The sequence below is a fragment of the Marmota flaviventris genome, chromosome X (assembly GCF_047511675.1).
Source record: "Marmota flaviventris isolate mMarFla1 chromosome X, mMarFla1.hap1, whole genome shotgun sequence".
Classification (NCBI taxonomy): Eukaryota; Metazoa; Chordata; class Mammalia; order Rodentia; family Sciuridae; genus Marmota; species Marmota flaviventris.
This window is the reverse complement of record NC_092518.1, coordinates 45,949,498-45,965,652: the sequence shown is the minus strand read 5'-3', so window position 1 is coordinate 45,965,652 and position 16,155 is coordinate 45,949,498. Positions and strand designations below refer to the sequence as shown.

The following is a 16,155-nucleotide window of genomic DNA, read 5'->3' as shown; positions in this document are numbered from 1 at the left end:
TACTAAAGAAATGTTTGATTTTTGTATAGTTAAGAAAATTGAGGCTGGGGTTGTAGCTCAGTGGTTGAGTGCTAGCCTCGCATGCATGAGGCACTGGGTTCCATCCTCAGCACCACATAAAATAAATAAATAAATAAAATAGAGATATTGTGTTCATCTACAACTTAAAAAATATTTTAAAAAAGAAAATTGGTGTTGATCTTTTTATTTTGTTACTGGATTTTTCTCTTAAACAATCATGCATTTATTCCTTATTGTTGGTTACATTCTGAGAACTGTATCATTGAGAAGTATGTTATGATATTGGTCATGCACATGTACAGTGCACTTATAGAAGGTGCTATATGGTGTATATGTGAGAGAGAGCAAGCGAGAGTGGGGTGGAACAGAATGGAGATCAGTAGAGTTGAGGAAGGGGATCAGGGAGGGAAAGAGGAGGTACTAGGGAGTGAAATTGATCAAATTATATGCATGTGCAAATATGTCATCAAACCCACTTTATGAACGGTCATAATGTACCACTTTTTAAAAGTTATGATCTTTGTATGATTATAATTTTCTGTAGTAAAAAAGTATTAAGGGGCTGGGGCTAAGAGGTAGTGCACAAAATAAAAGTCTATCAACAACTGAAAAAATATTTCAAAACAAATATTAAACTGAGGGTTAGGGAGCTTGGGCTTTGTGGACAGAGTTGAATATGAATCCTACCTCCAGTTTTTAAAAAATTGAGATATAATTTGTATACCATATAATTCACCATTTTAAAAATATTTTTTTAGTTATAGATGGGCATAATACCTTTACTTTTATTTGTTTTCATTTTTATTTGATGCCAGGGATTTAACCCAGTGCCTCTTGCATGCTAGGCAAGCACTCTACCACTGAGCCACAACCCCAACCCTATAATTCACCGTTTTAAAATATATAAGTTGTTAGTGTTTAGTATATTCAGTTATGCAAATATCACCACTATCTAATTAGAGAGCTTTCTTTCTTTCTTTCTTTCTTTTTTTTTTTTTTTTTTTTGGTGGTGCTAGGGATTGAACCCAGGGCCCTATGCATGAGAGACAAGCACTCTACCAACTGAACTATATCCCCAGCCCCCACAGAACATTTTTTTAACTTCAAAAGGAAACCCAGTACCCAGTACCCATTTCCCTCTTCCTCACTCTAATCCCTGGAAATCTCTAATTTATTTTTCCACCTCTATGGATTTGCCTATTGTGGGCATTTCGCACAAAGCAGTTGTTCATCATGTGGTCTTTTGTGTCTGGCTTATTTCACATAGCTTGTTCTCAAGATTCACTCACTGTTCCAAGAATCAGTGCTGTTTTCCATTGTATAGCTGAATAATATTCCCTTGTGTGGATGTATGACATTTTGTTTAACCTTTCATCAAATGTGTTGTTTCCACTTTTTAGCTATTCTGAATAAAGGCTACTCTGAATGTTCATGTACAAGGTTTTGGTGAATGTAGCCTTTCAGTTATTTTGGGTATGTATCTAGGAGTGGAATTGCTGGTTCACATATGTTTAGCCATTTGAGGATTTTGCAGACTGTTTTTCAAAGTGGCTTCTCCACTTTTCATTTCTACCAACAATGTATAAGAATTCCAATTTGTCCACATTTTTGCCAATACTCAATATTTTCTAATTTTTAAATTATGGTCATCCTACTGGGTATTAACTGGTTTCTCATTATGGCTTTGACTGGCGTTTCTCTGATGACTAATGATGTTGTGATTATAGTCCAGCTTCACTATTTTTTAAAGAATTTAACCTTTATTTATCTTTATGTGGTGCTAAGGATTGATCTCAGTGCTTCTGGGTTCAGTCACTCTACCACTGAGCTACAACCCCATCCCCCAGCTTCACTTTTTAGCTATGTGACTTTGGTCAAGTTCTTTATCCTTTGAGTCTCATCTATCTGTAAAATGGAGATATAGTGGTCTCCACCCCCTTATCCATGGTTTTACTTTGCATGGTTTCAGGTACCTGTGGTCAGCTGTGTCCCAAAAATATTAAATAGAAAACTCCATAAATGAACGATTCATAAGTCTTAAATTGCACACAATTCTTTTTTAAATTTTTTTTTAGTTGTAGATGGATGCAAAACATTTATTTATTTATTTTTGTTTTAGTTGTAGTTGGACACACAGTACCTTTATTTTATTTTTCTGTGGTGCTGAGGATCAAACCCAGTGCCCTGCATGCGCTAGGTGAGCACTCTACTGCTGAGCCACAACCCCAGCCCCAAAACCTTTATTTTTTTTATGCTGTGTTGAAGATCAAACTCAGTGCTTCACACATGCTAGGCAAACACTCTACCACTGAGCTAAACCCCCAGCCCAATTGCACACAATTCTGAGTAGTGTAATGAAACTTTGTGCCATTCTTCCAGTGTATCTATGCTATATAATTACATGTTGATTAGTCATTTAGTAATCATCTTGATGATAAGATTGACTATTAGAGTATCTCAGAGCTTGTGTGCAAGTAACCCTTACTTTACTTACTAATGACCCCAAAGCACAAAAGTAGTGGTGCTGGCAATTCACGTATGACAAAGAGAAGCAGTAAAGTACTTCCCTTGATGAAGAAAGAAAAAAAATCATTCTGAAGTTGCTAAGATCTATAGTAAAAATGAACCTTTTATCCATGGAATTGTAAAGAAGGAAAAAGAAATTGAAGCTAGTTTGGCTGTTATACCTTAACCTGCAGGAGTTATAGTCAAAATATTTAAACGTTAAGTTGGAAAAGGCATTAAATTTGTGTGCATGTCTAAGATAAAAACATGGTATATAAAGGGCTTAGTACCATCAACCATTTCAGGCATCTACTCAGGGGTCTTGGAATATATCCTGGTGGCTGAGGGAAGACCACTTCAATATTGCCTCACAATATTATTGTGAGGTTAGTGGAAATTAGGTGGGTTTAGATCAGTGCCTGCTACATTGTAGATACCTAACTGATAACTAATATTGGTACTTGAGATGAGGTAGCCAGCAATTCAGTCAGATTTTTCCCAGTGACTTCAGGACATCTACTGTAGAAGTCAAATGCTTAAATAAATGATGGTGCCTCACATTTGCTAGGGCTGCTTTCTGTTTTACAACCTTGGTAGGCCTTTGTTTACTATTATTTACCAGTTAGCACTGTCATTAGGACCATGGAGGGATATACACAAGAGTAAGATAGAATTTATGAGATTAAAACTTGGAGATGATGGTACTGTCAAATTAATTCTGTGACAGTGACATCTGTCTCAGTGCAGTAAAATGAAGGTGAGAAACATTATCCAAGCATAAGAGAATATCTTGGGTATTTTTATCCAGGAATAATATGGGCCTATGGAAAGTATTCAGCACACTGGGCAAGAAAGGCAGTAAGGCATTCTAGGTAAGTAAACCCAAGTGAGCAAAGATGGAAGTAGGAGTAATTTAGAAAACAGGTGGTTATGAAATTAACCTGGTAGGAGTGGGATATTGGGGAATTGCAAGACAGTTTTGTGATATTCTTATTCTGTTGTCTTTTATTATTCTATCCCAGAATGTGTAGTGAAAGAGGTTCTATACCTAGAACCTTGAGATTTTCTTAAAATTTTGCTGCAGATTAGCTCTAGACATTCTGTTTATTCTTTTTTAAAATATTTTGTTAGTGGTCAATGGATCTTTATTTACATGCAGTGATGAGAATCAAACCCTGTGCCTCACACATGCTAGGCAAATACTCTACCACTGAGCCATGATCCTCGCCCCTCTTATTCTAAGTAATAAATGAATAATTGGCTTTGTTTAGTGATTCTTAATTGAGGGTGTGCATCAGAACCTTTTGGAAACCATTTTGAAATGTGTGTTTGGATCACATTCAGGAAATTGTTTCAGCAGATCTGAGGTCAGGTCCAGGTTAGTATATTTGGAAAAGCTCTTCTGGTTATTGTGATTTACATTCCTTGTATCTTAGGAACCACCAGATTAGTTTAAAATCATTAATCCTTAGCTTTCTGGAGTTGAAATCACTTGGGTAGAACTGGGTGCAGTGGCATATGCCTGAAATTCCAGTGACTCAGGAGGCTAAGGCAGGTGGATCTCAAGTTCAAGGCCAGTCTTAGCAAAGCCCTGTCTCAAAAAAGTAAGAAGGGCTGTGGAAGTAGCTCAGTGGTAAAATATCCCTAAGTTCAATCACCAGTAGAAAAAAGAAGAAATTACTTGGATTGTAGAATAATCAGCGTCAGACCAGTGAAAGATTAGATGTTGTAGTGAACAGAACATGGATTTTTTTAAAAAATATTTTTAGTTGTCAGTGAACCTTTATTTTAAATATTTATATGTGGTTCTAAGAATTGAACCCAGTGCCTTACATGTACTAGGCAAGTACTCTACTACTGAGCTACAACCCCAGCCCCAGAACATGGATTTTAATGTTAATCTGACACAAATCACTGCTTCCTAGCTCTGAGCATGGCACCTAACCTCTCTCAGCCTCAGTTTCCTCATCTGTAAAATATGGTTTATGATGCTTATGTGATCCTGTTAGGATGAAAGAACATATCACACTACACTTTGCCTGATGTTTATGTGACTGATAAACTTCAAGAAACTATCACCAGGGGACAACATAAAACTACTTGTATCCTAACACATCTTGGAGTTAATCATAAATCTAGGTATACCCAAATACCTAGGTGGTTCCTTTGTCTAAATATAAAATAACATAGACCTTGCTTCACTTATCTGCTTATCAGTGTACCTCCCTTTATGTGACCTAATATGTAGCATTATTGTCAACACTGACTAAACTCTTTTTCCATAGCAAAAATTTAAAGCATTGAAACTTCTGTTGGACTCCAGAAAATTATAAACCCTTTACAACTTAAATGAAAAACAGGTAAATTGAGTTTAACAACATTATCAAGGTCCATAGGGTCTTGAGCTGACATCTAGGATTTTCTCATTATAATTGTGTTACCTTGGAGATAATAAGTTAAAATAGGGGTGGGGGCTAATAGTAGTTATACTAATAGTAATTATGGCCTCATAAGGTTATTGTGAATATTTAACAAGTTAATGCATGTTAAGTATTTGTAACATTGCTTCATACATATTCAGTATCTGTTAGTCATTAGCATTAGTGTTATCATGCACTAGGGCTTATGTGGGAGCCAGAAATATAAAGTCTCTGTAGAAGCCAATATATAGGTAACATTAATATGCTTCAAGTGTAGCAGTAGAGGTGCATACAGGAGGGGTATGTAACAGTCTGTCACTTTTCCATGAAAAATAGTTCTCTCAAGCTAGGCACGGTGGTGGCACATGCCTGTAATCCCAGGAACTTGGGAGGCTGAGGCAGGAGGATCATGAATTCAAAGCCAGCCTCAGCAAAAATGAGGCACTAAGCAACTCAGTGACACCCTGTCTCTAAATAAAATACAAAATAGGGCTGGGGATGTGGCTCAGTGGTCAAGTGACCCTGGTACTAAAAAAAAAAATAGTTCTCTCAGCTGGTGGTGGTGGTGCACACCTGTAATCCCAGCAACTGGGGAGGTTGAAGCAGAAAGATCAAATGATTGAGACTAACTTCAGCAATTTAGCAAGGCCTGAAGCAACTTAGTAAGTCTAAACTGTCTAAAATTAAAAAAAAAAAAAGACTGGGAGCTTAGCTGGTGGTTAAGCACCCCTGGGTTCAACCTCTAGTACCAAACCAAACAAAAAATGCTCTCCACAAAGGTGCTGGTACAGTGGAAAATGTATGTGTACTGGAGTCAGATCAGTCTGTGTTTTAATTCTGTTTACCACTCATTATGCCACTCTGGGGACAGCCAACCTCTTAACAGCCTTTGTTTCCCCATTTCTAAAATGGGGTGAAGTTTCTGACGTCTTTGTGTTGGAAGTGCCTTAGGTGTGTGCTTTTGCAGTATAAACTGCTTCTAAGATAAAAAAGCATGAATTTTAAAAAAGAAATGAATGTCAGTTTCTGTTTCTACATTCATTCTGAGGTTTTCATCCAAACGTACCTTGTCATGGCTGATCTGATGATAATGTAGGTAGAATATGCATAGTACATAGTAGATTGTGAGCAATAATTAATGGTTTTATAATTTTTCTAACAAAGATCTTCTCTGTCATTGTTTGAAAGTTATGCAATATATACCATGTTAATTTTAGCCTTCTGATTTTGAAGAGTCTTAGGCCAACTTTCATAAAAGAAGTAAAAACATACTGGGAATTTTGAGTGAACACATGTACAATTCTGTCTTTGTTTATAGAAATAATCAAGTTTTAGGCTGAGAGAACACTCTGGTTTTGTTTTTGCTCTTTTTAAATATATTCTGCGCAACCACATGTAATCTTAAATTTCATCAAATTATAAAATTTTCCTGACTTATAACAGTGCAGACCAGTTTTTGTAGCATATGAAATGTTTTTTTTTCTCTCTCCTAGGTCTTTCAGAGCCTTGAAGATCACCATTTGGAAGTGGTGGCTTTTTTCAGGGAAAATGGCTTTCATGGCCTTCTTGCCCATGACTCCGAGTATGCACTCTACAATATTCCCTCTTACTACAGTTCCCATGCTCTGAAACTGAGCTGGAATGGGAAGAACCTTACTACTAATCAGTTTCTGATGCAGGAGGTGGCCAAGCAGCTGGGCCTCAAGCGGATGAATTTTCCCATATTTGCTGCACTGCTAGGTATGTAGTCCAAAAGAAAAAGTCCAAGTAAATTTTCCTCTTCCATTATTAAGGATTAAAAACTTGAGTGATTTAGCCTATCATCATTGGGTTCATCTTTTTAAAAATTCTCATGCCAAACACCATGATGCAGAAAACACAGTGGATGCTTGGACTTCTTTGTGGGACACCCTAAAACTCAGAATGTTTGATTCATGGATTGTTATAGGATATTCCAAAACATTATTTGTATTCTTGTAAAACTTATTATTTTTTACATTTTATAACATTTATGCAGAGTACTGTCTTAGGCTAAATATTTCATTTGTCCTAGTTATTTTGGTTCCTCACTCAGATAATTAGCATTTCTTTCCCAGTGTCTAAATTTGGATCAGGAACACAAATTGTTGATTATATTTTTCTTTTTCTCTTCATTTCTTTTGTACTAATATTTTATTATGAAAATTTCCATAATACAGCAAAACTGAAAGAATTTTGCAATGGAAACACTATATCCACCACCTATATACCATTAACATTTTACAATACTTGCTTTATCATATATTTTATCCATTCCTCTAACCCTCTATTATACTGTCTTTTAAGGATGTATTTAAAGTAAATTCTGGAGAGTGGATTATGTTTTGAATTGGTTTTCCAACTAATTACAACATGAAGGTTAATATATTTATGTTAGATGTGATCACTGCTCTGTAATTCCAAAGGATATGAGTTTGAGTAACCTAAGAGTATCAGCACAAGTTTTGGAATTGGGCCTCGTGCAAATCACTGAAGTCACACTTTGCCCATTTCAATTTTCTCATCTGTGAAATGGGAACAATAATACCTCATAGTTTTATTGACGAGGTTAAATGAAACGAGATATAAAATGCTCGGCACTTATTGGAAAGTAATTAATTTGTTGCTGCTATTATAAAAGCCAGCATAACTACATGATAGGTAATAGCATGAGCTTGGAATTATATAGACTTAGCTTTTCATCCTGGTATGTACATACCTATAGGGCCAAGTCACCAAAATTGTCTGAACCTCAGTTTCCTTATCTGTAAATGGAAATAATACTATCATGCATTGATATTATAAAAATGATACATATAATACACATGATATGTAGTAGGTAATCAACACATCACTACTGTAATTATTATATTAAGAATATCGATCTATGTTAATTATTTGGTCATTTTCTCTCCCAGGATCTTTTTCATGGCCTGGGGGTTCCAGGAAACATTGGTATAGTCAATAAATGACAAATGTACTTTATAGGTAACCACATTCTCCCAGATGAGGACTTGGCTGCTTTTCACTGGAGCCTCTTGGGACCAGAACATCCTCTTGCATCCCTTAAGGTAATGTGTCCCATTTCCTGCATGTACACATTAGAGGGTAATCAAGTTTTAGAATTTGATGGAATAATTATCTTTCATTAGATTCAAAACACTTCAGATACAGATAAAATTAGTTGTAATAATATCCTTATAAGAATCCATACATATCTATAAAGAAAAATACTATTATCCTACTAGTAAAATAATGAACAAAGAACTGATACAGACAATTCACCAAAGAGGAAATATAGTGGCCAATAATACTATGACTAGATGTTCAACATCTCTAGTGACCAGGCATGTGAATTAAATGAGCAGTATGATATTTTTTGTTAACAGTCAAGCAAATATTGAAAAATTAGTCTACTGCTATCAAGGCTGTGCTGAGACTGATGCCCACCTTCACTTCTGGTGGTAGTGTAAGATGGTGATTGTATTGTATTTCTCTCATTCTCTCACTTTCCTAGATGACTGTTTCATATTATCTCTTTCTTCCAGCCTAAATACTTCTTTATTTGCTCATTCTCAGTACATAATCCCCCTTCCTTTTCACTGAGAAAATGGAAGCAACGGGAAGAGAACTTTCATAAGCTCCCAAACCCTCCTTACCTCACCAGCATATATCTGTGTGCCCATGTGCTCCTGTTAACTGTGGATGACCTGTCCATTCTCCTATCAAAAGCCAACCCCTCCACTCACATTAGATTCTATCCCCTCTTGCCAATTTAAGGGCATTTGTATAGCAATTCTTCTCCTTCTTCACATCATCTATTTTTCTCTCTTGTTTTTTTTTTCCCCACCAAATGTATAAACATACATCCATCTTAAAAGATAAAACAAGTCGGGCATGGTGGTGCATGCCAGCGGCTTAGGAGGCTGAGGCAAGAGGATCATAAGTTCAAAGACAGACTTAGAAATTTAGTGAGGGAGACCCTAAGCAACTTAGTGAGACCTTGCAAAATAAAAAAACGGCTGGGGTATATATAGTGGTAAAGCACCTCTGAGTTCGATCCCTGGTACCAAAAAATAAAAGTAAAAATCCAGTGACCCCCCAAAAATAAAAATAAAAACCCACTAACACCCAACTGCTACATATTTCTTCTCATATCAAAGTCTTCTAAAGAGTTGTCTATTATTAAGCTGCTTACTATCCTCCTCTCCTGTTCTCTCTTCAATCTGATTTGCTGAATTTGCCCTTGACCTTGTCAGTAACCTCCAAGTTGATAGACCCAGTGACCAGTTATCTGTTTTCATGTTCCTTGACCAATTGGCAGCATTTGACATGGTTGCTCATTCTTCATTTGTCTTTAAGGAAACCACTCTCTTCAGATTTCCTCCTGTCTCACTGATTGCTGCATCTCGGTGTCCTCTGTTATTCTCTTATCTTAAAAATGTGAAGTGTCCCAGAGTTCTATCCTGGTTTTCTTCTCTTCTATGTACACACATGATTTCATCCAGTCTCATGACTTTATGACCTTCTGCCCATTGATGGCTCTCAAGATTATGCCTCCAGCTCTAACCTCTTTCTCAAATTCCAAATTCTAATATCTATCTACTAAACATCTTCATTTACATGTATAAATGGGCATCTTTTTTTTCCCAGTTTTTTAGGGATTGAATCAAGGGGTGCTCTACTACTGAGCTACACTCCTGGCCTTTTCTGTTTTGTTTTTTTTTTTTTTTTTTGAGACAGTTCAAGGCAAAATAGGCCTTGAAATTTAATCTTCCTGCCTCAATCTCTGAGTCTCTGAGATCACAGACATGCACCACCATTATTTCTTGCCTGGATTATTGCAATAGCTTACTAATGGATGGTTCTGTGCCTATAATGTCTTCCCACCCCAGTCTGTTTTCAGTGTATCAATGGATGTCACTCACCCAATCATTACCACATTCTATAAACCCCTATACTGTCTGGCCCCCTTTTATACCTCTGATCTCATGTTAGAACCTCTGCACTTGACATTTCTTCTACTTGGAATGCCTTTTACTCTCACATAGCCATTTCCTCACTTCTAGAATTTTCTCAATAAGACCTTTCCTGATCACTCTTAAATTTTATGCACATACCCATTTAAAATTTTATGTGTACACACACATATTTGCACCTGCACACATACATGTACTTGAATTCCATGTTGCTTCTCTACTTATGTTTTTTTTTCCTAGCTTTTATCTACCTCTAGCACACTATATATTTTACTTATTTATTAATTTTGACTCCCCTCACCACATACCAACACACTTATACTAGAATTTAAGCTCCCACATGGGCAGGAATTTGTGTTTCTTATTCACTGCCATGTCCTTGGTACTTAAAGCAGTACTAGCACATAGTGTGCAGTAAATATTTTTTAAAGGAAAAAATGGTACATCATTTTGTCAAAACAGTTTTTATCAAAGCATTTAAGAACATTATACTCTAATTCAGTAATTACCATTTGAATAAGCTTATAATTAATTGGAAAGTGGGCAGTAAGTCATACCTACATTTCATCATAGCATCAAAATTTTTCTTTAAAACATTTTCAAGTATCAAGCCTATTTCAAGTGACACATGCCTATAATCCTAGTTACTCAAGAGGCTGAGACAGGAATATTGCAAGTTCAAGGCCAGCATATGCAATTTAGTGAGGACCTGTCTCAAAATGAAATTTTATAAAGGGCTAGAGAGGCTGGGCTTGGTGGCACACACCTGTAATCCCAACAACTGGGTAAGCTGAGTCAGGAGAATCACAAGTTTGAAGCCAGCCTCAGAAACTTAGCGAGGCCCTAAACAACTTATTAAGACCCTGTCTCAAAATTTTAAAAAAATAGGGACTGGGGTTGTGGCTCAGTGGTAGAGCGCTTGTGCTGCACATGTGAGGCACTGGGTTTGGTTCTCAGCACCACGTAAAATAAATAAGTAAAACAAAGGTATTATGTCCATGTTCAGCTAAAAAAAATTAAAAACGGGACAGGCATGGTGGCACACACTTGTAATCCCAGCAGCTCAGGAGGTTGAGGCAGGAGGATCTCGAGTTCAAAGCCAGCCCCAGCAAAAGTGAGGCACTAAGCAACTCAGACCCTGTCTCTAAATAAAATACTAAATAGGGCTGGAGATGTGGCACAGTGGTTAAGTGACCCTGAGTTCAATCCCTAGTACCAAAAAACATAAAATAAAAATAAAAAAGGTCTGGGGATGTGGCTCAATGGTTAAATGCCCTTGTGTTCATTCCTTGGCACCAAAAAATTAAAAGAGAGCTGGGGATGTAGCTTAGAGGTAGAGCACTTACCTATCATGTGTGAAACCCCATATTCCATCCCCAGTACTGAAAAAATTAGGTAAATAAGATTTTGCTAACATTGCTGGGGTTTGTTGTTGAGATATATATATATATATTATGTGTGTGTGTGTGTGTGTGTGTATAGTGTATTTTAAAGCAAAATGCCATAATTCATGTTATTTCAACCCCACATTCTTTGGTATATATATATCACTAAAGAACTTGAGCATTTTCTTACACAAGCACACTGCCATAATCACTAACAGACAATGCTAATCTCTTGGTATAATCTAACATCTAGTCCATTTTCAGGTTTTACTGATTATCTCAAAAGGGCATTTTTGTGATTAATTCGAATCAGGATCCAAAGATGGTCCACACATTGTAACATTTCTTTTAATAACAAAAAGTTGGAAACGGGGCTGGGGCTGTAGCTCAATGGTAGAGCGCTTGCCTTGCATGAGTGAGGCACTGGGTTCGATCCTCAACACCACATAAAAATAAATAAAGATATTTTGTAAAAAGTTGGAAGCAGATAAAACATCTCATGAAAGAGAACTAGCTGATTATGGCAGTATCATCAGACAATTGTTATTTATGTAGTAGGATTAAAAATGGTATGTTTTTATGTCTTTATATTTTTCCAATCTTTTCCAGGTCCTTTGTACTGAGAATAAGTGGAGAAAAAACTATTTTAAATATAGTTTATCTCAGTGATTTATTGAATTCCATATCTCATCCCCACCTAACTTTTTTCTAAATGATCCATCTTTTCCTAAAAAAAAAAAAAAAAAAAAAATCTATGGCATTTGCGATTGAACTCAGGGAAAATCTACCACTGAGTTACATCCTTAGCCCTTTTAAAATTGTGAGACATGGACTTGATAAATTGCTGAAGCTGCTCTCAAACTTACAATCCTCCTTCCTCAGCCTCCCAAGTACCTGGGATTACAGGGTTGAATTACTACGTCCTGTTTAGTGATCCATCTTGACATTAGTAACCATTCTTTATCTTGCCTTTTCTAGGTTCGAGCTCATCAACTGGTTCTTCCACCCTGTGATGTGGTGATCAAGGCTGTTTCTGAGTATGTTAGTTCTATCAAAGACCCTTCAAACCTGGATGTGGTTGGGAAGGATGTTTTCAAACAATCTCAGGTGAGCTAGCCTTCTCTTTCCTAAGAATTGACAGTTGTCTTACCTTCTCCAGCAACACCAGCAAGTCTCCTGTTGTCTTCAATGACATATAACTTCTCTTTGCTTGTCTCCTCCGATCTTATAGATTAAAGCCCCCAAATTTTATTTCCTTTAAAATATTATTAGGCTTGGATTGAAAGGTTTTCTTTTAACTGATGATTAAAGTAAAATAATCCCTCTAGAAAATACAATACATAAGGGAAAAAATTAACTTAAAATACCATTACCAGTTTCTAGGTAATGATATTTTAAGTGAATTGTTTAAATTAATCTGACATATCTCCTTCTAATCAATTTTTTCCAGTACGGAGGATCAAACCTAGGGCCTCATATGCTAGGCAAATTCTCTACCACAGACCTACATCCCCAGCCACTTTTTTAAGCCAATATTTGCTTCCGTTTTATTTATTTATATATGACAGTGGAATGCATTACAATTCTTATTACACATATAGAGCACAATTTTTCATATCTATGGTTGTATACAAAGTATATTCACACCAATTCGTGTCTTCATACATGTACTTTGGATAATAATGATCATCACGTTCCACCATCATTTCTAACCCCATGCCCCATGCCCCATCCCTTCCCCTCCAACCCCTCTGCCCTATCTAGAGTTTGTCTATTCCTCCCATGGAACCACCATTTGAACCAGCTATCCCTCTCCTCGTTCTATACCCAAAGGACTTAAAAACAGCATACTACAGGGACACAGCCACATCAATTTTTATAGCAGTACAATTCACAATAGCTAAACTGTGGAACCAACCTAAATGGCCTTCAGTAGATGAATGGGTTAAAAAATGTGGCATATATACACAATGGAATATTACTCAGCAATAAAAGAGAATAAAACAATGGCATTTGCAGGTAAATGGATGGAGTTAGAGAAGATAATGCTAAGTGAAGTTACCCAGCCATGTTTTAAGAGAGAGAGGGAGGGAGGGGGAGAGGGAGAGGGAGAGGGAGGGAGAGAGAGAATTTTTTTTAATATTTATTTTTCAGTTTTCGGTGGATACAACATCTTTATTTTATGTGGTGCTGAGGATTGAACCCAGCACCCCACGCATGCCAGGCAAGCGCATTACCACTTGAACCACATCCCCAGCCCAACCCAGCCATTTTTGATGTATATTTTAACATAAAGGAGGTCTTACTTAGTGGAGGATTAAATGGGTAATGAAAAAGACACTTAAAATGAGTGCACTAAATCATGAATCAAAATTTCATGGTCATTTATGGGAGAAAGGACTCAATTGGGATTTTTTTTTTTTTTTTTTTTTGGTACTGGGGAATTGAACTCAGGGATACTTAACCACTGAGCCACATCTGCAGCCCTGTTTTGTAATTGATTTAGAGATAGGGACTCACTGAGTTGCTCAGCACCTCGTTTTTGCTGAGGCTGGCTTTGAACTCAAGATCCTCCTGCCTCAGCTGCCTGAGTCGCTGGGATTCCAGGTGTGTGCCATTGTGTCAGGCTTCAAGTGGAATTTTATCCTAACAAAATTAAACTAAAAATTATGAAAATATGTTGGTTTTATTTTTAGCAAATTGATTATCTTTTTGTAAGAACACTCAAGCCTATCGCAAACCCCTGCACCATCAGTTATTCTCTGTCACTGAAGTTTTGTATTCTGGAAATGTCATATGAATGGAATCAGTCATACAGTAGATAATCTTTTGAGATTTCTTTTATTCAATATAAAATTCATTCAATATAATGCTGAGTTGTTGCATGTTACACATGTAAATAATTTGTTCCTTTTTATTGTTGAATAATATTTGTTGTATGGATATACCACAGGTTTTTTTATTCATTCACCCCTAAAGGTTATTTAGGTTATTGTTTTGTTTTTTTGGGGGGTGGGGGGGGCTGGAGATTGAACCCAGGGACTTGTGCATGCTAGGCAAGTACTCTACCAACTGAGCTATATCCCCAGCCCCTATTTAGGTTGATTATAATTTTGGTGATTATGAATACAAAAGCTATAAATACTTGTATACAGGTTTTTGTGTGGACATTAGTACATATCTGGGAGTGGAATTTTTGTGTCATGTGGTAAGCATATGTTTAAATTTGTAAAGACCTTGCTAAACCAGTTACTATTACTTTTTTACCAGTGCTTGATCAGTAATTTTTAAAATGCATTTATTTTTTTTTTCTTGATACCAAGGAGTGAACTCAGGAGTGTTTAACCACTGGGCTACCGCCCCAGCCCTTTTTTTATTTTTTATTTTTTTATTTTTGAGACAGGGTCTTGCTTAGTTAGGGCCTTGTTAAGTTGCTGTGGCTCACTTTGAATTTGTGATCCTCCTGCCTAAGCCCCTGAGTTATAGGTGTATGCCACCACACCTCTCTTATTTACTTATTATTATTTTGGTACTTGGGATTGAACACAGGTATGTTTAACCACTTAGCCACATCCCTAGTCCTTTTTATTTTTATCTTGATATAAGGTGTAAATTGTTTAGATCTTGCTGAGTAATTGAGGCTGACTTTTCAAGTCACTGTAATTACAGGTGTGTGCCACCATACCCAGTCAGTGAATTATTTTTTTTTTATTATTTGCATTTCTTAATCTTTATTTTATTTCTTTTCATGTGGTGTTGAGGATCAAACCCAGTGCCTCACATGTGCTAGGCAAGTACTTTACTACTGATCCGCAGCCACAGCCCATTTAACTTATTTAACTTATTTTTATTTTAATCTTACCAAAAACGAATTCAGGGCCTCAAACATGCTGGGCACTGAGCCACAAACATTTTACCACTGAGCCACACTTCTACCCCTCATTACAGTTTTAATTTCCTATTCCCAAATACTAATGATAAAAATGTTTTTTTCTGATTTATTTGCCTGTATCTTCTTTGGTGAATGGTCTGTTGAAAAATAGTCTTTTGCCCATTTTTGAAATTTTTTTTTAGTTGTCAAAGGATCTTTATTTTATTTATTTATATGTGGTTCTGAGTATTGAACCCACTGCCTCTTACATGCTAGGCAAGCACTTACCACTGAGCCACAACCCCAGCCCTCTTTTGCCCATTTTTAAAGTTCATTTGTTTGCTAAATGTTGAGCTTTGAGAATTCCTTATATATTCTGCATCTGAGTTCTTTGTCATGTATCTGGTTTACAAGTATTTTCTTCCAGGTTGTTTTTTAATTATTTCATTAGCATCTTTTATAGAATAAAATTTTTAATTTCCATCAGTTTTTATCATTAATGGATCATGCTTTTGGTATCTTGTCTAAGAAGAACTCATTGCCTAATTGCATGCATGATAATTTTCTCTTTTTGAAGTTAAATAGTTATGCATTTTACATTTAGAACAAATCATCAACTTATACTTCATTTCTTTATAATATGTTAGGAGATTTTGTTCGTTTTCTCGTTTTGTTTTTGCATAGGGATACCTAGCTGTTTCCACACAGCTTGTTTAAAAGACCATCTTTTCTCTGTTGAATTGCCTTTGCAGTTTTGTCAAAAATCATTTGGTTAAATTGCATGGGTCTATTTCTGGATTCTCTTATGTTCAGTTGATCTATGTGTCTGTCCTTTTCCAGTAGTTGTAGATGGGCACAATACCTTTATTTTTATTTTTATGTGGTGCTGAGGATCAAACCCAGTGCCTTCCACATACGAGATGAGCACTCTACCACTTAACTACAACTCCACCTAA

General features: G+C 36.3%; 1 protein-coding gene across 7 annotated transcripts in view; it reads left to right on the top strand.

The window, feature by feature from the left end:
• Nucleotides 1–16,155, top strand: part of Fam120c (family with sequence similarity 120 member C) — a 125,602-nt gene that overhangs the window by 27,433 nt on the left and 82,014 nt on the right. For all 7 annotated transcript variants that reach the window (XM_071606782.1, XM_027950205.2, XM_027950206.2 and 4 more), the window contains exons 2-4: nucleotides 6,440–6,686; nucleotides 7,953–8,035; nucleotides 12,307–12,435. In XM_071606782.1, coding sequence (XP_071462883.1) covers nucleotides 6,440–6,686; nucleotides 7,953–8,035; nucleotides 12,307–12,435 — 459 coding nt within the window. The remainder of the gene's footprint in view (nucleotides 1–6,439; nucleotides 6,687–7,952; nucleotides 8,036–12,306; nucleotides 12,436–16,155) is intronic.